At 47.2% G+C, this 24,583-nt stretch overlaps 1 protein-coding gene across 2 annotated transcripts in view; it reads right to left on the bottom strand.

Moving 5' to 3' along the window:
• Positions 1-19,399, bottom strand: part of TMEM150A (transmembrane protein 150A) — a 53,831-nt gene extending 34,432 nt beyond the window's left edge. The window contains exons 1-4 of one of the 2 annotated variants that reach the window (XM_078666877.1): positions 19,275-19,385; positions 17,030-17,112; positions 5,919-6,088; positions 4,882-4,929 (exon numbers count right to left, since the gene is read on the bottom strand). In XM_078666877.1, the coding sequence (XP_078523003.1) occupies positions 4,882-4,929; positions 5,919-5,983 (113 nt within the window). In that variant the 5' untranslated portion in view covers positions 5,984-6,088; positions 17,030-17,112; positions 19,275-19,385. Of the gene's footprint in view, positions 1-4,881; positions 4,930-5,918; positions 6,089-17,029; positions 17,113-19,274 lie in introns of both variants that reach the window. The other variant, XM_078666878.1, reaches the window with a different exon arrangement.
• Between the last annotated feature and the right edge of the window lie 5,184 nt (positions 19,400-24,583).

Below are 24,583 nucleotides of genomic sequence, written 5' to 3'. Positions count from 1 at the left end.
ATGGTCATTTTCTCAACTTGTCTTTTATATGGGTGATTATGTTGACATTTCCTATGCTCACATTGAGTGTTGAAAAACGAAGCACTTCTTTTATTCTGACGTTTTAAGGGGGGGGTTTGGATAAAAAAAAAACAACAATTACTAGTGAAATTAAAAAAAACACAACTCAAACAGATTTGGACACCAGAAATCAAAAGCCAGTGGCAGAAGTCGTCTTAGCAGTAAAAGTTCTTTTCTATAACAATATACATATATTGGAAGCATGAAATGGGTTTGGGAATGGAATGTATGGTTACAGAGTGAGTTAGTTTGTTCTGGAATGTTTACTTCTGTTCTGTGAAGGTGCGAAGAGCATATTAGGTGGTTCATGAGGGATATAGGAGTATAAATCACCTTTGAATCCAGGCGAAGTCTGGAGGAGAAGCTGGCAGTAGGGCATCTTACTGAAGAACATATACTACACTTCTACCCACGAATTGACTTTACAGCTCACTAAACTTTGAACTACTACTCGGTACTAGTTCAAAATGTAGTATTGCACAAACTCTCAGTGGGTTGAAACCAGAAGGTGGAATTCTTACAGATTCTAGGAAGTCCAATGCTGACATGTCAGACACCCATAACTCATTTTTACCACCAGAAAAATCTTAAAGCCTGAAGTGTGAACACAGACTCTTCTCTGCTAAACTGATCAAGATTGGACATGTATTCTACCATTAATGTACTGTTATCTTCAGAACATATGGTGTTTTTTTTAGCCACGCGCTTACTTGTGCACAACTTGCAGGTAACCAGCTTTAAGAAGGTTGCAACCGACAATTTTGTTTTTCCAGCAGATCCAGAGGTTGCACCTGGAACAGCTGCACCCTCAACACCACAGAGGTGCTCATTGTGTGGCGCTTTCAGTTAAAGTCCACAAAAGCAACTGCAGCAGTGGGTGGACACCTTCAACCGCCACCCTATATGGAATTGTCTGGACGATGCCACAAAGACTCCAAAGAAAGACATGTTAAATAAGCCTTCCTTCTCACAGCCGTCCTGACCGATGTTGGACTTCCCAGACAGTAGTCCACATTAAAGGATCTAGTTACAAAGAGGCAGGATCTGATGTACCTTCACTATTTAACAGTATGGTCTGTCTCAAGGTTCCTACCAGACCGCAAACCACCAGCACATGCTACAAGATTCTTTCTTAGCTTAACGCTTCCGGGGACGCACCAGTATTACAAGGTGACAAAATACTAAGCCAAATGACACAGCTAGTCGCTGTACCATGCTATATCTGCCATCAGTTATTGAGGAATCCATCTGCTAGGTTCCTGCCTCTGTCGCTACAATTGACTGTGGATCTTTCTGTCAAGCAACTTAGAAAATATGGAAACATTATCGAGGACTTCAACACAGGAGCTGATTCCCTGGCAGATCTTAGAAATTAACATGCACATCTCCTAAGAATCCAACTTCACCTTACGGACATCGTGTCATGGGCTAAATCCAAGTTCATTTTTAGTAACATTCTAGCTCGGGTTTTTTGCCATACTACGCTTAGACCTCTCCGTTCAATACTTGTAAGTCTCTGCAGTCCATTCACCCTTCTGCTTCCTGGGCCTATGGTCAGGACTTAAATTTACTCAACAGCAATATGTACCCCTCACAGCTCCAATCCAATTTGTATAGCCAGTACCTCACTTTCATGCTCATGCTTCAATGTTGGGCCAATCTTTCTGTCACCAATTTTTTGCCGCCACACAGTTCAAGTAATATGGGTGACATTTTCATGATTTCCATTGAATGACTACTTATCAGGTTTAGCTCAGGCGCAACTCCTGACAATGCCTCCAACACCTCTCAGTGGCCAATTCACTTTTAGCAACTATGGCCGCAACCTGATTCGAGTCTTCGGCTTCCATACTAATCTACTTTTTGCTCACACCTTTCAAATGTGCCCTGTGGTACACGTGGGGCACAGACAGAGATCAGAAGTGAGAAGACACTCTCAGGTCAAGATGTTTCCCTCCGGTGAGAAGTATCATGGTTTGGATGGAGATGGGGCTCAAATTGTGAAAATGTTCTTCAACAACACAAACAACTGTAGATCTGGATTTATCTTTGCGCACCAGCTATTCCCACACAGTGAAACCTGTTTAACATGGCGCAAATATGTCAGAATCCACAATCAGCTCTTTGCTTATTGTGCATGAAATCATGAGGCAATTGTTGCAGCACAACCCAGATAGCCAAGAGGGAGTGTTACTTCATCACTCTCAGCTTTACTGATGTCGGGCGTTTAGTTAACTCCAGTAGTGTGCAGTAAAAGGTGATTCCAGGTAGAACACTGAGAATCCCACAGAGATCAGTAATTACTGGGGTTAGGAGTGTCTTTAGCATCCAGAATCTCCATGGGAAAACACGAGAGGTCTGCGGTAACTCCTCACATCTCAAGATTCTTGGTGAAGCTGACAAGATTGTTACAGTCCCCAGCAGGAATTAAGAGTCTCTGATAATGAGAACGTTAGTTTTTATTCTGGGAAAAAAGAGGCATAACAAATGGTGATTAACTTAAAGGATTTTCTGCTTTTTTTGCCATTGCGCTGACTACCAGCCTTTAATTAGTCACAATACCAATTGGTATTCTATTCACAAGCAGACTTTACCACGCCACTCACATAGTAAAATCGCTTCACACATTGCGTTTTATTTTAACACCATTAAAAAAAGTGTCAACATTAGTCTACAGTAATCAGTTTACTGACCAGATTTACAGTTCAGTTTTGTTCGACATAAGACTCAACCATAGACAAAGAGCTGCAAGAAGATGGCAAAGAAGTGTGGGCCAGCAGATAGGCTTGGCTGTGTAACTCCTGCCTCATTTCCTCTGTGTTTGAGGATGTACCAAACGTATGCAAGGCAGGAGCTGCGACTGCAGGCCTCTAGTGATCATATACCCTAAAATTACCTTTAAGATATTGTAAAGTTAGACTAAGGTCTCTGGAGCTGACTAAGCAAGATTCAAAGGCTTTTCGACTTTGTATCACCCGTTTTCCAGAGGAAATGACATAAACAGAAGTTTATCATCAAGCTGCAGAGCAAAAGAAGCAGAGAGGAATCTGAAAAAAACCTTACATTACCAGTTTTGCTTCATTCTACCAGAGCATGGCGTTTTCGAAAAGGCTATGGGTTTGCTGGCTTTCTTGTACACATAGTGCCCCAGAAAAAGCTAAAAATGTCCCTCCCATAATAGGCACAGCACAAAAAACCAAGAAACGGACTCCAGTCACTAGGTACTTTAAGATCTGAAGCAGTGGTTGATGGAGGACAATCTTCCAGTGGGACTACCTTGCTCTCACTGATATCAATCACAAAGGAATCACTGACGTACAGATGTAGATTTAAAATGGATATGTTGGAGGTGACCTGGTCTGTCGAAGATAGCTTCTTTTTCAGAAAACGCATAGAAACCAAAACTATACGCCTAGTTCTAGAGTTTTTCGACCCTGGTTTCAAGAAAATTACTGCTAGACTAATTGACAATACAGCTGCTGTGTTTTACAACAAAAGGCAGAGAACACTCCCTCTCCTCGGGTTCACTTTGTCTTGCCCGTAATGTTAATGATAGGGTAACTAGACACGAGGCAGTCTTCTATAACATAACATAACGTGTATTTGTAAAGCGCACTTTCATCCCAGCAACGGGACATCTAGGCGCTGAAATAACAGATGTATATGGTTACCCAACTCAATGGTACTCATTTTATCGACCTCAAATGGATGAAAGGCTGAGTGGACCCGCTGGGATTTTAACCTGTGACCATGAGGTCGAACACAGGCCCCTGTAGTGGATGCATTAGTCCAGTCCATTAGTCTACAGCTAGTTGTTTTCTGAGAATTGTCATTTTTCAGGTGGACTGACTGAGAAGGTCAAAAAGCAGAAGACCCTCTTCATTTGGGTGATTTGCAATCTTTTCCACATGCATGGAATGTGGATAAGCTCAGGCCCCAGAGCAGAAAGACACTATAAATGATACCTTTATGGCTGCTGAGGGGCTTGGGGGGGGGGGGGGGTAGGAGATGCTATTCTACTTGACTAGAACAAAATATTTCTGTATTCAGATCTAGCTCATTCTCCTGGACTTTGGAATGCTGAGATTGTTGGAAAGGAGTCGTGTGATTCCAGTGAAACATGTGTGACACAACATTTTGCGGTTTTCAGGCATTTAATAATACTCTGCTCCTCTTTGTCTGTGCCATGAGGAGTGTCTCCTGCCTCATCGGAGAGACAGGATGCCGCCACTAAGCCTTCTTTCTGTGAACTGGTCTGTTTTTTACCTGATCAGTTAGCAAGGTAGCATCTTGGCTTGTGTTGCAAAAACGTAAGGCCTGTAGACGGTCCAGCTGCTATTTCATCAGCCCAAGGGAAGAGGCCAAGTATTCATATTTGAAAAGCATATTCAACAGGCGACGTTCTCCGAACAGTCTTGTGTCTTGCTTCACAAAAGAGCAGTTCATGTAGTTGAGATCATGTTTTGTGGGTCATATTTGAAGAAATGCTTGTCCTTACAAAACGTTCTTGAGCTGTATTTTGATGTGCATCCCACACATTCCACCTCACCAGGAAGCCCTAGATCTATAAAATCTGAACACTGATATTTCAAAAAGGGCTTTGAGCCTGAGACATAACAGAGTTACTGCAATATTGATAGAGAGACAGGCAACATAACAGCATGAACTCTAAAAAAAATGCTACCACGTCCGGATCCTGTGGTCCACCTCAATCTCAGTGCACTAGACAACGCTCTGGAAAGAAGTACGGCATTGCGAGTCTGAACTTGTCCTCAAAGCTTTCATTCTAGGGCTTGGTTTTAATCTGAAGAAAGGCCTTACCAGTTCTCCACTGGGCACACATGTCGATTCATCACAGCCATTGCATACCTGCATGGAAGGGCAGATGGAGACACAAAGTTAATACACATATATATTTCACGACACAACCTCCCATTAATTTCCAGGGACAGCATTCTAAGCCATCCCTGTCGCCTGGAAACAAGCGAATGACTCCTTGCCTTTTCACTGGTACTAGATAGGTAAGGAATTGAGGAAGGTGGTGAAGCTGGAAGCAGGCTGATGGCTCTACATCAGGGCCAGAGGCAGAATAAGAAAAGGAAGAGACTATAAAGATTTGACATATGGGGAAAGGATCTTAATGTGACGCCCAGTGCTTAATTAAAGCCGGTGGTTTCCAGTGCTCGGTACCAGCACTTACTTGTCAACACCAGCTCTTGTGACAGTCTGCTACAAGTTGGCCCTGTCTGGCTAATTTAGAGATGACAGCAGTTAAAATTCAATATACATAAAAAATTACTATTATCTGCCGCCCATGCCATTCTTATTGCTTTCGGGGCCTGGAATAGTCTGAATTGTCACACTTGTAGGAGTCTTATGGTAAGTAGTTGTGTTGTTACTATCGTTGGCAGCGTGGCAGGAGCAATGTGTGGTGTAAGCTACAGTGGCTCCTGACAAAGACAGACTTATTTTTCTACAAATTGAGCACTGGTGACGCCTCATGAAATGACGTATATGCCAGGGGCACTAGCAACAAATGTCAGTGGATGCCACCTTGTTCATAATAAACTACAAACTACATTGTATGAGTTTCTAGAGACACAAACACTTAGCTAAAGCATGAATTGCCACAGTACACCAGTGAACTTTCAAAGAGAGGTTATTCCTATTTCATATTTCTGGTCAGAAATTCTTACATTTAACCCCAGGAAGGAAGAATTTCTAAACTAAACACGATAGTTTACAACTGTAATGCGTTTGTCTCAAAATGAAGAGGTGGATTTTTTTGTGTAAACAAGAACCTGTGCAATCATAGCACCAGCATACTCATATGCCACAAAGTAGGGAGGAATACTTACACAATCCATATTCCAGTGATGGAGAACGCAGAGAGGCTGATGGGAAGAATGATCCAGGCTGTCATTAGTGAGGGCAGGCAGGATGGAGGTGATACAGGGAGGGGGAGGGGGAGTGGAATGGCAGCGGCTATGACACGAGGCCTCCAACGGGAGTCATCAGCACCAGCCACCTGCAAAGACGAGACAGAATACATCTGTCAGACGAAAACTGGGTCACAAATAGCGAGATGGCTCAAGGGGCTCACCCGTCTCTTAATCATCCAGCCTTCGAGCTTCCTCCATTCTCACCACTCGACCCACATCACCCCCTCACCCGAGCACATATCAAGGCTGCCTCACACGTGCTCCTAAACAGGGCACTGGCCTCATCAATCCATGCCATCACTGACACGGTTTCCGGTAAGGACCTTTCATGTGCCAGCCTAATGCATTCTGGGTGTTGTAGTCTTGTCTTTCTTCCATCAATCTAACTAGACACAAATGCATCTAACAGGACTGATTTGCAGGATAAAACCCCAGGGCCTGTATTACAGATAAGGCGTACTTTCCACTTTGCGCCTCGGGGTAGCCGCGAACTTGTGCTGCACCCAGGACAGCACATTTAAGAGAAATACGGAGCAGCTGTTTTAAAACTGCTCCGTGTTTCTCTGTGCAGGTGGCAATCCGCAAGCATTTTGAAAATGGATTAGAGATCCCCATACAGGCGGGTGTAGTGAATGACTGCACCTGCCTGCAAGTGAATGTCTGTGGGGGTCCATGGGACACCCTTGTATCCCTTTAGAGGGCTGCATTTAGTAGGCACACTGAAAGTGCACTACCTTTTTGTGGCACACTTTCATTGCGCCTTCTAAAGGCATGTTTGCCTCTGCGTCCAAGTCAGTAATACGACGCGGGCGCACAGGCAAAGAGATCTTGATTTGCATGGGGCCACGCCCCTAAGTAAATGAGGTAAAGTCCTCTATTGATAGCGCTGGAGCATATATTACGCCAGCGCTATCTGTATTACAGAAGGGGGCGCACATGCATTTGCGCTCCCTTTCAATGCGCCTTCTAAAGGCCGTTGCCTCAGCGCCCCTGCCCTGTCAGTAATACGACGCGGGCACACAGGCAAAGAGACCTTAATTTGCATGGGGCCACGCCCTTATGTAAATAAGGAAACCCCCTCAATTGACAGCACTGGCGCTATATATGCACCAGCGCAATCTGTATTACAGAAGGGTCCGCACAAGCATTTTGCGCCCCTTTCTGTAATATCAAAGTGCCTCCAGGGAGGGGGCGCAAAGCGGGTGCAAACACCCGTTGCGCCCCCGAGGCACTTGTGTAATGCAGCCCCAGGAGTGAAAACGGTTTCTGTCATGACATGGAGTTATGTGGCCAGCCTACTCTCAACACACATTCCCATTCCCAACTACTGCACTCTTAGCGCCAACATGCTCATATACAGCACTGCTACCATTTTACAAGTTACGTATGCTACAAGTCCTAGTAAGCTGCTGCCCGTGCAGTACTTGTTCTGTGAAGGACAAGATACTTTAATTGAGGTCTGTATTATACCTATTTTGTATACCAGGGACAACTGCACTGCAGATGCTTATATTAGCTGATGGGTATAAATGAAGTCTTTACTGTGCTGCAGCTGCACCTGGTGTCCCCGTTTTGGATAAAGGAAGCATGGAATATTGCTGCGCGACTTCCTGTGATGTGAGAGAGAAACCTGCACCGCTGCTACACTGCGCATGTTACGATTGAGAAAGGTGTACTGATGTTACCTGGGGAGCACCTCTACCGCATAAGGAAAGTATGAAATGCTGCTGCTCTTTCTGTCATAATTGTTAGGGAAGCTTTTCACTACGGGAAACAGCCTTTACAACGAGGTTTTAACTACGTTGTGGCTTAACCACGCATTTTTTAAGCATGCATGTTTTTACAACATATATGTTTTTACAACGGTTGCCTTTACCACGCATTTAAGGTAAGTTGGAGGGTGTGGGGGGGTCTTCCCCAACAAATACATTGTTTTTAAATTAATAAACAATGTGTTGTAATGGCATCGGTTGTAAAAACATACACGTTGTAAATAAATGCATTTACAAAAAAATGTGTGGTTGACACTTGCAACTTATTTCCCTGCGTTGTTCTGTCGTACAACCGAACTTAAGCTGTTGTTCCTAAGGTTCCAGTAATTGGGTTTCTTGCACTGCTCTCTGCACAACCTCCCTTCTTTAAGGAAAACGTGCAAGGCTACCCCATGCTGTGCCTTGTCTTGTGAGCATAAGTGCAGCAGGAACTGCTGATTTTTAAGGTCTTAGCTACAGACAGCTGTCAGCTGACCTGATATATTGTTTACAGTATAGATAAAGCAGGCTCTGGGACCACCTCTGGCTCATGATTGGACAGCGTAGTTCTCAATCTAAGTTTTTTCTCTTGATTTGATGGCTTTCCAACCTAGTCTCGTGCTTCCAGTCTCACTGTGTTTTGACTGGTTGGTATCTATCCTTTCACTGGTAGCATCCTTGCTCGCGTTCAGGGGGAAAACTTTTTTCTTCTTCCATTAAGCACTCCAAGCGAGTGCATTTTACTTTCTTTCACTCTCTTCATGTGCTGCTTTCTCCCTTCACTTTAGCCTCACCCCTCCTCTTTTTGCTCGTATTTTTCCTAAATATGCTCCCCTCCCACCATCTTTATTTTTACTTTTTTGCACCCGCCATGCTATAGGCAGGACTCCATCTTAAAAAAATTTTTTAGCCACTGCAGGATGATTCCGCCCCCTTCTGCCACATGTGCATGTCATGATGTGCACGCGTCAATGGCAGACATCTTTGAATACATTTGCACTGTTTCTACAAACCCATTTAAAGATGGCTGCAGTGAATGAGCATGCTATCTTACACAAGTAAGTATTGGCAATGGCAGCAAGTTTCGCCACTGAAGCCTATTGCCTACAATCAAATTCAAATCATGTCAGTGGTCTCAAACTAGGTCTAAAGGTCCAGAAAGACACAGTAAAAAATATTAACCCCCACACAAGCAATCCAGTTGTGAGAACGGGCACTGAATTGCAAAGTGTATCTGCCTCAGTAAATTTGAGCCACGCATGTGTTCAATGCGTGAAGCTCACACAACTGTAGAACAAAAGGGGGTGGTGATGGACGGAGCATCTGAACCAATCAAACACTCACACCCAGTCAACAGATCTGGGTTTAATCCATCACCGTTCTTTAGCCCACTCTGCCACCCCAGTTCAGACATGGCCATATGCAAATCAGTCTGACCCTGTGCCTCATGGAAACAGTCCAGCCCGAACTGCCAAGCCATGCCTTCCCTGGACCGGAAACAAGCTTCCGAGGACCGGTTTCTGGCATTTCAGCCGTATTCTGTCCGGCTTGCTTGAATCCAGTGGCAAAGTGAGCAAGGGACTCGCGTCTGAGCATACCCTGCCAACTTATGGCGAGCAAAGTGGTACAAAAGGGGGTGGTGATGGACGGAGCATCTGAACCAATCAAACACTCACACCCAGTCAACAGATCTGGGTTCAATCCATCACCGTTCTTTAGCCCACTCCGCCACCCCAGTTCAGACATGGCCATATGCAAATCAGTCTGACCCTGTGCTTCATGGGAACAGTCCAGCCCGAACTGCCAAGACATGCCTTCCCTGGACCGGAAACAAGCTTCCGAGGACCGGTTTCCAGCATTTCAGCCGTCTTCAGCCCGGCTTGCTTGAATCCAGTGGCAAAGTGAGCAAGGGACTCACGTCTGAGCATACCCTGCCAACTTATGGCAAACAAAGTGGTAAAAAAGGGGGTGGTGACATCACCGTTCTTTATCCGACTCTGCCACCCCAGTTCAGACATGGCCATATGCAAATCAGTCTGACCCTGTGCACAGGGTCAAGACTGATTTGCATATTGCTGGGTTTAAACTGGAATGGCATGGTGAGCAAAAAAAACAATGGATTTAGGCCCAGATCACTGTACTGGGGTGAATGTATGACATTGTTCTGCATTCTGTCCATCCCCTGTTATTTTGCAATTGTCACCCCGGGTGGGACGGGTATGCTCAGACGTGAGTCCCGTGCTCTCCATGCCACTGGAATCAAGCTATCCAGGCTGATGAGGGCTGAAAGCCCGAAACCGGTCCTTGGATGCTTGTTTCCAGTCCAGTGAGGACCTGGCTTGGCAGTTCGGGCTGGACTGTTCCCATGGGGCACAGGGTCAAGACTGATCTGCATATGGCTGGGTTCAAACTGGAATGGCATGGTGAGTAAAACAACGCTGGATTTAGGCCCAGATCTCTGTACTGGGGTGAATGTATGACATTGTTCTGCATTCTGTCCATCACATGTTATTTTGCAATTGTCACCCCGAGTGGGACGGGTATGCTCAGACATGAGTCCCGTGCTCTCCATGCCACTGGAATCAAGCTATCCAGGCTGATGAGGGCTGAAAGCCCGAAACCGGTCCTTGGATGCTTGTTTCCAGTCCAGTGAGGACCTGGCTTGGCAGTTTGGGCTGGACCTGGCTTGGCAGTTTGGGCTGGACTGTTCCCATGGGGAACAGGGTCAAGACTGATTTGCATATGGCTGGGTTCAAACTGGAAGAGCATGGTGAGCAAAAAAACGATGGATTTAGGCCCAGATCTCTGTACTGGGGTGAATGTATGACATTGTTCTGCATTCTGTCCATCACCTGTTATTTTGCACAACACTGTAGAAAGCGTCTGAAAAGTGCCTAGGTTAATAAGTGTGTGATGTACATGCTTAGTGAATTGTTAGCATCTAACACATGGAACCAAGTACCACCTTCTCTTATATGTACAGCAGGGAATGAGAGGCGCTGCAGAAACGATCCAGCTGTGAATGCCACATGGGAAGGCAGACACTGCTGGTTCTAAAGATTAAAGCTTGAATACGGCCTCTCTTACGAGAGCTCTGTGACCAGGAGTGCCCGAGACCCTCTAAGAGGATCTCGCTGATGGAATTATCCCATTGGCTGACAGGCAGGAGCACAGACAGCGCTATTGCTCATTAGCAGATGAGAGCAGCAGAGGGCATTAGAATAAGCTCCCACGGCCTGGATCAAGCGCTGATTGGATTCAAGAAGGCATCATAAAATTAACCTACCCTGTGCAGGGCATCTGACCCCCCTCTCCGGAGATAGTTTAGCCAGAAGGCACCACGCAGCCCATGCCAGACAACCACAGAACCTATTTCGAAGCAGTACTAGAAAACACTGCTTTCCAAGAAGACCAAGCCAAAGCCTTATAAACTCTTTCCAGTAAGCCAGAGAGCTAATCCACTGAACAGCTACATTTAACAAGTAATTGGGAAAACAGATGTTTACCGAATATTTAGGAGAACCTGATCATGTTTCTGTGTTTGTGGTAAAAAAAAGTCATGATAGCTATGTATGTACAACACTAGCAGAACCTCTGTACTTGCTGTGTCCCCAAGGCACAAACAATAATTGGCACAATACTTGCACAAACAATAATTGCGAGCCAATAAGTGCATATCCAGCTCACAAAATGGATCACATTACTATGGTACTCGCAAGAGAATCAGAATTGGAGAGAGAGAATTCATGCCCAGTCAAGTGCATTATTGAGGCGTAGCCACCTCCAAACTGTAAGCGTCATGGAGGAAGGACCGCGTTACCACAATAATTATGAAGATGAATCATCTTCATCATATAAACTTGGAAATAGGATACGTCCCTGCTGTGCATTTCAATGTAGGATGGACCCATCACTGTAATCACACCAAGAGAACTCAAGCCTACTCTAGGTATTACAGAAAGCGAATATACTCCAGTTGCACATGCTACAATGAAGGATTGTCCATCAGCTGGTAAAATTCCACAGAAAGGGTCCACCCCCTACCTTATGCATTAAAACAGAGGATTCACCATGCCTTATGCATTACAGAGGGCCCAGTTCTGCTGTCCGGGGTACAGAGGTGGTTCCAACCCCAGCCATTTGCATACAAGGAGAACCTACCCCGTGCTGCCTGCATTACAGAGAAATATACAGAGCCTGCTATATCTATTACAAGGGTAGGATCCAGTCCTGACTGCACATTTGCAGGGGAAGGATCGAGCTACACTCTTTCATACACATTTCAGGAGGATTCTCCACACTCTTTGCATAGGGAAGGAAGTTTCACATTTGAGCATGTGCATTACATAAATGGACTCACCCCTACCTGGCAAATTACGAGGATCTCACCTCAAACCTATGCACTCAAATGGAGGGTCCCCTGTGCCTTATGTATTATGGAGACCCTCCCCCTTTCTGTTGTATGCATTGTAGAGGTGGATACACCCCTCCTATGTGCATTACAAGCGTAGATCCATCTCAATGTGCATGTATTACAGGACGTTACTACCCTCACCATATGCACTATCAACGGAGGATTCAGTACCTACAGAGGGAGATCATCTCTCTACCACATACATTACAGCATGCCATGTCCAGTGAAGGACCCACCTTTGAGTATATGCATTGTGTAAAAAGGACTCATTCTTAAAATACAAATTATAGGGTCGACCTCTACTGCGGACAATATTGAGGAAGTACTGTTCACCTACTATGCTATGTATTAGAGGGGAATTACTCAATGCATGTATATATTACAGAGGATCCATGTATTAAAGCAAAGATCTATCCTCTACCACGCCATTACAGAGGGGTGTACATCTTACCAAATACATGACAGCGCGAGTATCGAGCTTTCGTCCACATATTACAAATACACACGTCACTCCCTACTATTAACATCTGCATGGAGGATTCTCCTCCAGGACCCACTCCAAGCTACATGCATTACAAAGAACATACCACTGCTGTACGTGTTACCTGGAAACAATTCTCTGCCTTGTACACTGCACAAAAACCACCTAATGCCATACACAGCGCAGAACCACCCTGCATTAGAGATGATCCACCTAGGTCTGTTTTATTGAAAAGGACGCTGCCCAGGTGGCCGAGGATCCACCGCCTGCCACATGCAATACAATACCACCCTAAATGTAACTAAATGTAGAGTATTTCCAAAGAGGAGTTCTATTATTTTAATTTGAGATCTCATTTCTAAGTTCCCACTAAAATAAAGAGGCAATGGTTCACAGATGTGTAATTTATATTTAGTGGAATAGATCTGTCGCCCAGGCAGTGTCAAGCTTATTTAATACTATTCCTGGAGTTTAGGTTCCGTTATGACGTCACATGATGCAGTGAAAGATCTACCCCCAGCAATACACATGGCAGATGATCCAGTCCTTTCATAAGGATTTCATAGCATCTACCCCAAGATGTGCGCAATTACTGGTTTACCCCCGCCATATGAATAAAGAAGTATCAATGCCCCACTCTACACTTTACAAAGTATCATCTATTCCCTTGTTTATGCTTTTTGAGAGCTGTAAGACCACAAAAGCCCCACCCGGAACTACACATCATAAAGGATTCACCCTGCAGCCATGAAAGACATTGCAACTCCTAACATATGCAAGGAGAGGATCCGATCCACTCTGTGTTGTACACAACACAGGAGTAAGGTGTCTATATTACCAAATATAATGCAGATGGATTATCTACCCTACCATGCTCATTAAAAATACAATACACCCAAACTCCATGCATTATTGAGAATCCACCTACTGTCATGTGCACTGCAGACAACTGGCGAGATCCTGACCGAGAGCAATGCAGGTCTGAGACGAGGGAACCATTCCTTGACGAATGTGTAACTATAGGAGGTTCCCCTTGGCAGGATCAGTATAGCTGCTTAATAAAGGGTTAAAATACCTACCTTTCATGGGTTCGTAAGTACAACGTACCGACCACGCTCACAGCACACCTTAGTACGTGTGCTGATATTTGCACTTTTAGTGGCAACTTCACCTTTTTATCCACTTCACATTGGTCCTGATGAAAGCCTCACGAACCACGTATAAGGCTGAAACTAGTTGACCTCTATTACAGGGATATTGAAGTACAATTTTTATCCTCACTTTATCCCGCCTGTGTTTTTAACCATGTCCTAAGACCCTTTTATTGAAGTTTTTCATAAGTGCACTTCTTAGAGACATTTTTAACACTTTGTCACATCACATAGAGCACTCGCCTCACATCACAATACCCGCTCTGCTGCAATCAGGAGTTGTAGCACAGCTGGGTTGCATTTGGCAGCCCAGCTGGGACCCCAGTGATGAAGCATGCCACCAACTAGGTTGGTGGGTGACGGGTCTTCTTATACATCCACTGGATGTCTGTGTTCCTGTACAAATTAATGCGTCACCCAAAGTGACCCCATTTCTTTGTGGGCTTGTCCACGTTGTTTATTGTTAACTTACTTGGGGAAGAGGACATAGCCCCATTTAACCCTTTTACCGCGGCGGCAATTCTGTTTTGATGAGTGGGCGGGGCCGCGTCTGCCAACGGACGTGCGTAGCACTACGGAGGTGGTGCGCGCGACGGCCGTTGGCCGACAGAAGCACGCACCGGGTTAATCGTTTCCTCACTCTTGTGTTTATAACCACTGCAGACAACCGACATATTAGTGCACATGTTGTAAAGAATTCCCCCCTGCCATAGGCAGGGAGGGTACCATCCTGCTATTGGAAGAGGCTGTGGTCAGTTCCCGAACTGGTCGCATATAGAGCGGAGTTCTCTGAGATTTTGTCCCTTCTTATACACAAAAAGATCCCTTGGCTTCAGCACATTCGTGCGGTCAGTACCGGGCTAGGTCTATCGGATCTGTGGGAAAACCCAGAGACTTATTGCCCAGGGATATCAAAGAAGGAACTTTTATTCCATATAAGCAGGCAGAGTGCTCAGATGCTAGCGAGCTCTACATCATTGGGTAGGTTAACTTCTGAATTCCTCCAAGTGAAACTTGAATCTAAACGTGAGGAATTCTTGGATACAATTGAACCCCCGTTTGCTCGAAAATTATATCTTCAGCTAAAGCATGGTACTCTACCTATTGGATCTTTTACATCTAAGTGGGCAAAAACTAACATTGAGGTTTGCCCTGCATGTAAATACAAAAAAGAGAATATAACCCATGTATTGCTGTTTTGCCCTGCCTATTCTGCCATTAGGAAATGTTGGCTGACCCCTATTTGTAAGAACTTGGGATTTTTGCACTTTCAACATGCTTGCAGGATATTAACCTATGACACCCATCCCCCGATTGTGTTTGCGGTCTCACGCTATCTTTTAGGCATGTGGCGTAGGAGACAAACTTTTTTAACTAAATCAATTGTTATATTTGCTGCTCTTATCCTTGTATCCTGATAACTTATAGTTTAATGCTGTTTTAACTTTTTATGATTATTTATTGTTTTATTGACTGTGCTAATGTATTTTATGTGCACTTTTATGGTCTATTGGCCGAAATAAAGTTATCAAGCAAGCTATTCCCATCACAGTAGGACCACATCCCACCATATGTATTAGATGGGAATAGGCACCCTTTCTGTACACAAAGAGAGGATGGTACTACTAAAGTACAAAGCACCAAAAAAAGGGTATAGGTCCACTAAGGCAAAACTGGAGGATCCACATGTACCACAGAAGATCCAAATCCTACAAAATGCATCATAAATTGATCTATGCAGATCACACAAAGAGGATCCATTCCTTTCCTGGACATTAATGGGTAGAATACACAATTTACAAAACAAGTTGAGGAGTGTGGATTTGCTCTCTGCCGCAAGCACTGCAGATGGAATTACCCCACTACACACATTGGAGAGGGATCTGACTGATGGCTTGCATGCAACAGTAAGCCGGTGCCCCTCAAACATGAATCTGAGGCAAAACCTATCTCCTACCTAGGCATTACAAAAAAAATCAAGTTTACACAATACACATTAAAGATTTTCAAAGAAACACCATATTGTATGCATCACTAATAAACCTTTAGGACCCTTTAGAGAGGAGGAGCCAATTTCAGCCTAAGGTATTCGAGACAACTCACCTACTGTATGTGTATCAGAAAGATGATCAACGCCTACAGTAGGCATCACAGAGAGAATCATTGCCATTCTTTACACATTACAGCAAAGAGTGTTCATGAGGTTATTACAGGGGCGCCAGTGGAACTGTGTTTCTCCAAGTCAATACAATAAATAGTATGTCTAACCTGGAGCTTTATATGTTATTAAAGGTTTCCCTGCTGCCTATTACTACTCGGATGTGTCAACAACACAGATTTCCCCATTCTGCTTTAAATAAGAATTTCTCAGCCCAAATGGCTATATTACACATCTCAGCCATGTTCATCTTTCTGCGCTCAAAGTAGTCCTGGACCCCACTTTACCTGGTTAATAGCACGCATGGGCACCAATACTCATCCTAGTATGATAGTATCTTGTACATATGGGCACAGCACTCGACATAGAAACCACCCCTCCGCCACACACAGATCACTTGGCTGCCACCCCTTTCCCTTCCACCCAGTGTCAGACTAGTCTATAGGGCAATCAAGCAGTGGCAGATGGGCTGGCCCGACAGGTCACTGTGCAAGCTTGGTTTTTTGGCTGTTTGTGGACCGGCTTTTACTGTTGATTTCCATGATATTAAAACAAACATTGCCTGCAGAAACTCAAAATCCATGCAGTCTTCAATACCTTGCAACACACACACTTATACAGCACATCTTTAGAAAATTCAAACCTGTCCCAATTCGCAAATATGGGCTACTTTTATACCTATTGGGTTCTCCAATGGGGGGGCACTTGTATTTTGGTGCTGGGGTATATTTTTTGTCCTAGTCGGACCATGCCTCTGCACCTTACTGAATACAATACACAATCAATCAATCAATCATAGCATTTGTATAGCGCACTACTCACCCGAAGGGTCTCAAGGCGCTTCAAGACCCTCTTCCCCCCCCACCCCCAACAAAAAAAATAAGCTTTACAAAGAACAGACCATACAACTAGAAAGTAAATCCATTGGTCCTTGCCCAACTCTCCAAGCATGCCTTGTTCCCAGTTTGCTTAATATCTCATTCACCCCACAGGTAGCGCGCTACTCTTAAGTTCCCCCTTCATCAAATGAGTACCGTCATCTTTCATACGTCTCCTTCATTGTAAACAGTACCTCTTCATGGACAGTAGGTCCCCCAAATCACCAGGGTACATCTCAGTTTCCTTCCTCCTTATGGTATATCCAGGGCACAAGTCCTAAAAAAAAAAAAAAGATGTGGTGGGGACTAACCAAGTTAGTCAGTATTCAAATGACATCATGGTGCATGACATCATAGTGCGTGGCATCGCACATGCCATCATAGGAAGTGCCATGACAACACATGACCTCACAGGAAATTATATCACAAGAAGTACCATCAGATCTTAAGACCTCACAAATATGTTTAGCGGGTCTAACATGGGTGCATTACAACATTTAGCGAATTAGATTTTGCATTGGGTTGAATCAAAAAAGTGACAACACTGACGCAAAATCTGGGCCTCAACTTGTGCAGTTATTTTTTTCAACTGCCACAAGAAAACTAGCAACAAGGAGACAAGTTGTCTTAAATCTGTTTTGCCAGATTGGTTGCAAAGTCTGCATTCTAAAATATCTTAGGGGGGTAAAAGGCACCTGCTGTAGAGATCTTTGGTTGCCAACTAAATCTCAGGGAATAACAATAATGATAAGATAACCCTGGAGATTTATGCATTTGCTGGAGAGATCCGTGATTTGTCTAGTCCCAGTTTTGAATCAAAGTCGAATAGAGGGTTAATATGTCTCCTGCAAAGCACATGAAGTAACAAGCAGATGATAAGATTTTTTTTTTAAGTAAATGGGTAAGTTGGTTGCTGCTTTTAACACAGAGATCCTTTTGTTACTTGCAGCTCATACATTGTAATCCTAATATATCACAGTGAACTATGAAGGCCATGTGGCTGCTACGTCGTGTAACCCTCACTGTCTTATGTAACATTCTGTACAATGATTTACACACAGGTTTTGTTGTCCATGTATAACATGTACTAGTGATGTAAAGTGCTCTGACACCCTGTATTGAGATTAGTACTATAACGCAATAAAATAGTGGTATTTAAATTGCTATTTGTGTAAATATTGGGACAGACCAACACATCGGACATTCTTACAGTGCATGCATATCTCTTATGTACAGGGACTGAACAAAGTCAAAAGCATGCCCCTCTTAGCTGTGTGCCTTTGTTTCTCCTCCAATGCATTTAGGTGTGAAGCTCTCAATAGCGCTCAGCCAGGATACTCCAACAAAAGGAGGCCTGATGGCCCCTTAACTTTGGCCTTTGTTATACGCCCGCTGGAATCTGATAAGCCCCTTCCCCGCCTACACATTGTATTGTATTTATATAGGCTATAGCACTTACTACTCCTGACAAGGCGTCGCTGCTCGAAACGAAAGCAGACAACGTGAAGGCACTGCTGAATGTGCCCCGGTATCTGAAAATTACACCGGGACACATTCAGCATATTTCTGTGGGGTCCAACCTCCTAGCAGGGTAGACGGCTTCCACCCTGTGAAAAGAGTGGGTAGATGCCGTCTACCTGCGTGAACCCTCGGCTTGTCCCTGGATATAAATCTCTGAGCTCCGTGCATTTCCATGTCAACAAAACGTTCAGTCCTTCAAAGCAAGGAGACACAAAGCCACAAGTGCAACGAGTCGCTTTCAAGATCCCTCGTGGGTACAGCAGCTAAACTCTCCCCCACCGTCACCCCAGGGTGCTTTCACCCTAGCCCCGAGAAAGCAAAATAAACACACACACGAATCCCACTCCCGTCATCGATCCCACGGCCAGAGCTGCCGACTTTGGCACTGAGAACCAGGTTCGAGTCTCGGCGTCAGCTCAACACCCTGTAATCCTAGGACAATTCACTTTAATATCACAGTGCATACAAAAAATGAATGTGTACGTGTGTGTAATGTAACTGGTGCTCAAGTAAAGCGCTATATAAAAACTACAAGACCATTGAAGAGCCCACAGGAGCCATGATTACACCTGGACCCGAATGGATCATGCACTCTGCTCGCCCATTATCTATAATTTGCAGAAAGCAGCCTTTCTACCTTTTAACTCTGAATCACCTCCCCCACCCATCTATGATGTGTAACACGCAGCCCGTGCTACATTTTATGAGTTCCCTTCCTCTCTCCCCCCGCCCCTAGGGTGGAGAGCCCCTATGCCAGATGTCCCCTATCCTTCAACAGAAACGAATCCCTCTCTAATGGATTGTCAACGTCCAGGCCTGCAACTCTTCAGGAACAGTCATTTTCTCTAACCGCATGGCAATTCAGATCTCTCATCTAACTTTTAGGTTGGCCTCCTTTCCGCCCTTTCCTGCGCATACCTGCTGCCTCCTCCGTCGTGGCCCGTCGGTGCTGCACCCTTTACCGCCTCCCTCTGTCCGGCTTCACACACAGCTCTCCCGAAGCTACCGAGAGGCACGGTGGGATGTGGGGTACAAAGCGTCGGTAACACTGACAGCAGGGAACACGGCGGAACTACAATTCCCGGCGACCACAGTGTTACCAGCTGTAAACACCAGTACGTCACGCAAAGAAGCTGTTAAGCCACGCCCTTATGAGTGACGACACAATAGTGGTGGCGAAAGAGGAAGGTGTCCTCGTAAGTTATTGAAAAGAGTACGAAGAAAGACTAACGTGTGAGAATAATAGAAACACGCGGCCCGAAATATTACACTGAGAGGAGGACTAGAATGCCTGCTATCTAAATTCAATGCAGATGGCCTACTCTCGAGTGCTTTGCCTACAGCATACTTGTCAATATTTTGTAACCAAAAATGTGTCGTATCGTTCAGGGTTCAAGATGCCAATTAGCATCGGTTGCCACCTCTGCCAGGATAAGTTTACATTGTAAGATTTTGCAAAGGCTCGGACATGGTACTTAAATAGAAATTTTCATAAATGAGAAAATGTAGTGTAATGGCTAGCGCTGCAGACTTTGGAACTGGGGTATGGAACCTTTTCTAGCTTTTGCAACAAGAATTTTAGATTCCATTTAGGACACAAAGGTGAATGTAGTAACGGAGCCACCCGGCCCGTTCACGTACGCATACACGCACACACCTCAGGGGCGGGGTAGCCCCTGGATATAAATAAATGGCCGGAAGACCGCTCGGGGTCTTTGGCCCTAACTGTTAGCTAGTGTCTGCGTCTTCTTTCACTGTGAAGTTAGGCCCCAGTACGTGGCATAGGCTTGCCCTACCCCCAGTGTCCCCGACACTACACTGGCGACGAGGCGGGTCCTTACCCCACGCCTCGCAGCAGTGCCCTGCAGTCTGGCTCCTGCCTGGAGGGTTTCGCGCCTGTCGCGCTTGAGCCCTCGGCACGGCCCCACCACGTGTACCCGTGCCGGTACTTGCTGTTTGCCCTATGCTAGGCCGTAGAATGACAGGTGAGCCCGCACCTCTGCCAGATCGAGGTCTGCGGCCCCCGCTCTGCAGTGCCCGTTTCTGCCTGCGACCCTGTCTCCGGGTGCCTCGCAGCCGCACCCCCTGAGCGGCGTGCACACACTCACAGCGCCGGCGTGCGCCCTCCTCGCCTGGGAAGCGCTTCGTGGGGAAGTTCTCGGCCCTCGCGCCCGAGGAGCACAAGACGCGCTGGAAGCTCTGGCTCGCGCACGTGCACTTCGCACGTTTCCGGCCGCCACCTGCGATTGCTCACGCATCAGGCGGACGGCTGTCTTTGATCGGGGGGAGAGGTCGGCCCTCACGCCCTGCTCCCGTGCTGCCATCACTTCCAACCATTAGGCCGCGCCAGGAGGCGGCAAGCTACCCGACCAGCACATCTGCGCCAGGGAGGCCCCGTAGACGCATAGGGTGTGTCGCAGCACTCCTCTCGCCACGCTCTCATGCGCACTGCGTCTGGAGGTGAATCTCCGTGCCTTCCACGCTAGAAGCCTCCACAACTCCACACCTCGACTGGAAGGCCGGCGCGCAACATCACTGGAGTGGCCCCGCCCACCTACCTCATAGCAAGGCTCAGTCTCTTCACAGGCCGCGAACACGTGCAGGCACACCAGCCGGCCATGAGTGTGCAGTCCGGAAACGGCGGTGCCACAGCTGCGGCCCCAGTGCCTCCCCAGGCCCAGCAGCCCACTGGACCTCCTGCCACGGTGCCGCCTCAAGTTGCCGGAAATGCCGCGGGCCCTGCGGCAGCCGCCGTGCCAGCCCCTCCCGGACACGGTCTAGCAGCGCCCCTTCCCCCGTTAAGCAAGCTTTCGGATCCATTCACAGCTGCAGCAAGGTGGCTTTTGTGGATAGGGAGGCTGGAACACTACTTCGTAGGTGTGAGAGAGACCGACGGCAGAGTGAAACGCTCGCTGCTGATGTGCTACGGGGGAGATGAGCTTTACGAGCTCTTCGAGACATTGCCAGACAAAGGTGGAGACCATGACTACGACGCTGCTGTCAGGGCTCTGAACCTGTATTTCGATCCCAGAGTGAATCCGGACTATGAATGGTTTAAGTTGCGCCAAGCACGGCAGGGCGAAACAGAGTCGATCGACACCTTTTACGCCCGGCTGTGGAAGCTGGCATTGGCTTGCGAACTTCCTGACCAGCGCCAAGAGATACGCGCGCAGCTCATCCAAGGTTGCAGGTCGGTGCAACTTAGACGCCTCATCCTTAGGCAACCGCGGATCTCCCTGGATGAGATCCTCGTGCTTGCGAGATCTCATGAACTCTCCAACGCCAGGGACGATGAGATGCAAGCGGCCCTCGACCGGCCTGGAGCGGCAGCAAGAGTCCCACCTATCAAGGAGGAGCGAGTAGATGCGATCCGCCGGCGGCCACATCTCAAAAAGGGAGCACTCAACCGCCGTCACGCGCCTCCTGCGGGAACTGCGGCATGGATCACCCAGCAGGAGGGAAGTGTTTTGCAAGGGGAAAAGTCTGTTCAAATTGCGGAAAAATGAACCACTTCGCAAAAGTGTGCTGCAGTAGCGGCAACCGCCGCCCCGGACCCAGCGGGAGAAGTCTCGCACAGAGTGTGCGACAGCTATCCCTGGAGGACCCGGGACCATGCAGTGACGCGTCAAGAGCGGCGTTTCGCCTCGAGGACGACGACGATGATGTTTTCTTTGTCTCCTTCGTTGGGAGAGAGGGGTCGAGACGAAGGCCACCCCCTATGTGCTAGATATCCATAGCTGGTTCACCTGTGCAGGCACTCATCGATACCGGGGCGTCAGTAAATGTCATGGATAGGGCCCAATACGAACAATTGTCGCCACGCCCACCGTTATCTCCGTCCAAAGCCAAGATCTATACCTATGACAGCGATGACCCCCTTCCACTGCGCGGAGTGATTGAAGTAGTGGCTGCCTGCAACGACCAAGAGGTTAAGACGCGATTCCACATGACGGGTGGAAAGCGTGGCACGCTCCTCAGCTGCCACACGGCTGAAGACCTTCAACTAGTATTCTTTGCACGACAAGTACACGAGCTGCACGCTGACGCTATGCTGAAAGACTTCCCAACTCTGTTTCGAGGACTCGGCTGCCTAAAAGGGAAGACATTCAAACTCCACGTGGACCCCACCATCAGGCCGACAGCCCTTAGACACAGAAGAGTACCGTTTCACCTATGGCCGCAAGTTGAGGAAGAACTGCGGAAGCTCGAAGACCTGGGCGTCATAGAGAAGGTGTTGGGCCCGACACCCTGGGTTTCCCCCTGGTGATAGCCCCAAAACCGAAGCAGCCGGGCGCTATACGCCTGTGCGTGGATATGCGCCTCCCCAACACAGCAGTGAAAAGGGAGAGACACCTGACACCCACGATGGACGACATCGTAGCTGACCTCAACGGTGGCCGCTGGTTCTCCAAATTGGACCTCAATGCCGGGTACCACCAGCTTGAGCTACACCCGGACAGCCGCAACATAACTACCTTCTCCACCCATGTTGGACTTAGGAGGTACAAGCGCTTGAGTTTTGGCGTGTCGTCGTCCGCCGAAGTGTTTCAAAACGCCATTAGAGAGACACTTTCGGGACTGTCAGGAGTCATAAACCTAAGTGACGACATTCTTGTCTTCTCGAAGACCCTAGAGGAGCACCATACACACCTCAGGGCCACCCTACAATGTCTGGCTGATCATGGTCTCACCCTGCATCTGGACAAGTGCTCCTTTTACAAGGAATCGATGGATTGTTTTGGATACGTATTCTCCAGAGAAGGGCTTCAAGTCGATCCCAAGAAAGCCAAAGCCATCCGTGCGGCGCCCAAGCCAACTTCCGCCACCGAAGTCAGAAGCTTCCTGGGAATGGCTACTTATTGTGGCCGTTTCATCACTGGCCTAGCATCCCTCTCGGAGCCCCTACGTGTCCTAACCAAGTCAGGCCAACCATGGGCATGGACTGCCAGAGAAGACGAGGCATTCATGGCAATCAAGAGTGTACTGATTGACGACAAGGTCATGGCCTATTTCAGACCCCACCGGCGCACGGAAGTAATCGTTGATGCGAGCCCCGTTGGTCTCGGAGCCGTCCTCATGCAAGAGACAGAAACACACGAGTGGGTGCCGACGGTATACGCAAGTCGGGCGTTGACGGCAACCGAAATGAGATACGCCCAGATTGAACAGGAGGCACTGGCCATTAAGTGGGCGTGCCAACACTTTCACCTCTACCTGTACGGGCACGAGTTCAAGGTTGTGTCAGACCACAAGCCCCATGTGCCCTTTATTTGCGGGAACGGCCAGGCTAGCCCCTCCCCGGATCGAGAGGTGGGCCGTCCAATTCCAGACCTACCGTTTTGAAGTCATATACCGTCCCGGTGCTGACAACCCCGCTGACTTTCTATCGAGACACCCTGGGACCACCACCGCAGATCAGGGGTCGGCCGACTCGGAGGAGGTCGAAGAGTTTGTAAGAATGGTGTCGCAAGAGGCGTGGCCAACTGCCCTCACGCTGGAAGTCATCGGGAAAGCCACAGAAGAGGACGAGTGCCTCAACAAGGTGAAGGCCACCCTAACAAATCGGAACTGGAAACACTTTCTGGACAGAGTCAGTGCCCTCATGGCCACAGAACAACAGACAAGACAACAGATGTGGAGAGCCCAGAGCGAGCTCAGTGTCGGGCCCCATGGAATAGTTCTCTGGGGTACAGCGATTGTGATCCCCGCCAAGCTACAGAAGGAGGTCGTGCGCCTGGCTCATCAGGGTCACCGAGGTGTGTCAAAAACGAAAGCGCGACTGCGCAGCAAAGTGTGGTTCCCAGGCATGGACGCTGCGGTGGAAGAAGAAGTATGCTACTGCCACTCGTGCGCCATCACAGGCCAGGATCCGGCTCCCCACCCAGTGATAACCTAGGATCCGTGTCGCGAGCCGTGGTCAAAAGTCATTGTGGACTTTGGGTCTTTCCCCGATGGACGCCATACCCTCGTGCTGATCGACTCTTACTCACGGTTTCCCATCGTGGAGGTGGTGCCTTCCACTGCATTCACACATGTGAGAAAGGCCCTAGAAAAAGTATTCGCCATGATGGGCCTGCCGGAAGAGATAAGATCAGACAACGGCCCGCCCTTCCAGGGAAAAGACTTTCAGGCATAGCTCGCAGCGAGAGGCAACCATCATCGGAAAATCACCCCACAGTGGCCCCAGGCAAATGGGGAGGTCGAGAGATTTATGCGAACTCTGAATC

Source organism: Lissotriton helveticus, chromosome 11 (assembly GCF_964261635.1).
Source record: "Lissotriton helveticus chromosome 11, aLisHel1.1, whole genome shotgun sequence".
Taxonomy (NCBI): domain Eukaryota; kingdom Metazoa; phylum Chordata; class Amphibia; order Caudata; family Salamandridae; genus Lissotriton; species Lissotriton helveticus.
The sequence above is the reverse complement of the archived record's forward strand: the minus strand, read 5'-3'. Positions and strand labels throughout refer to the sequence as shown.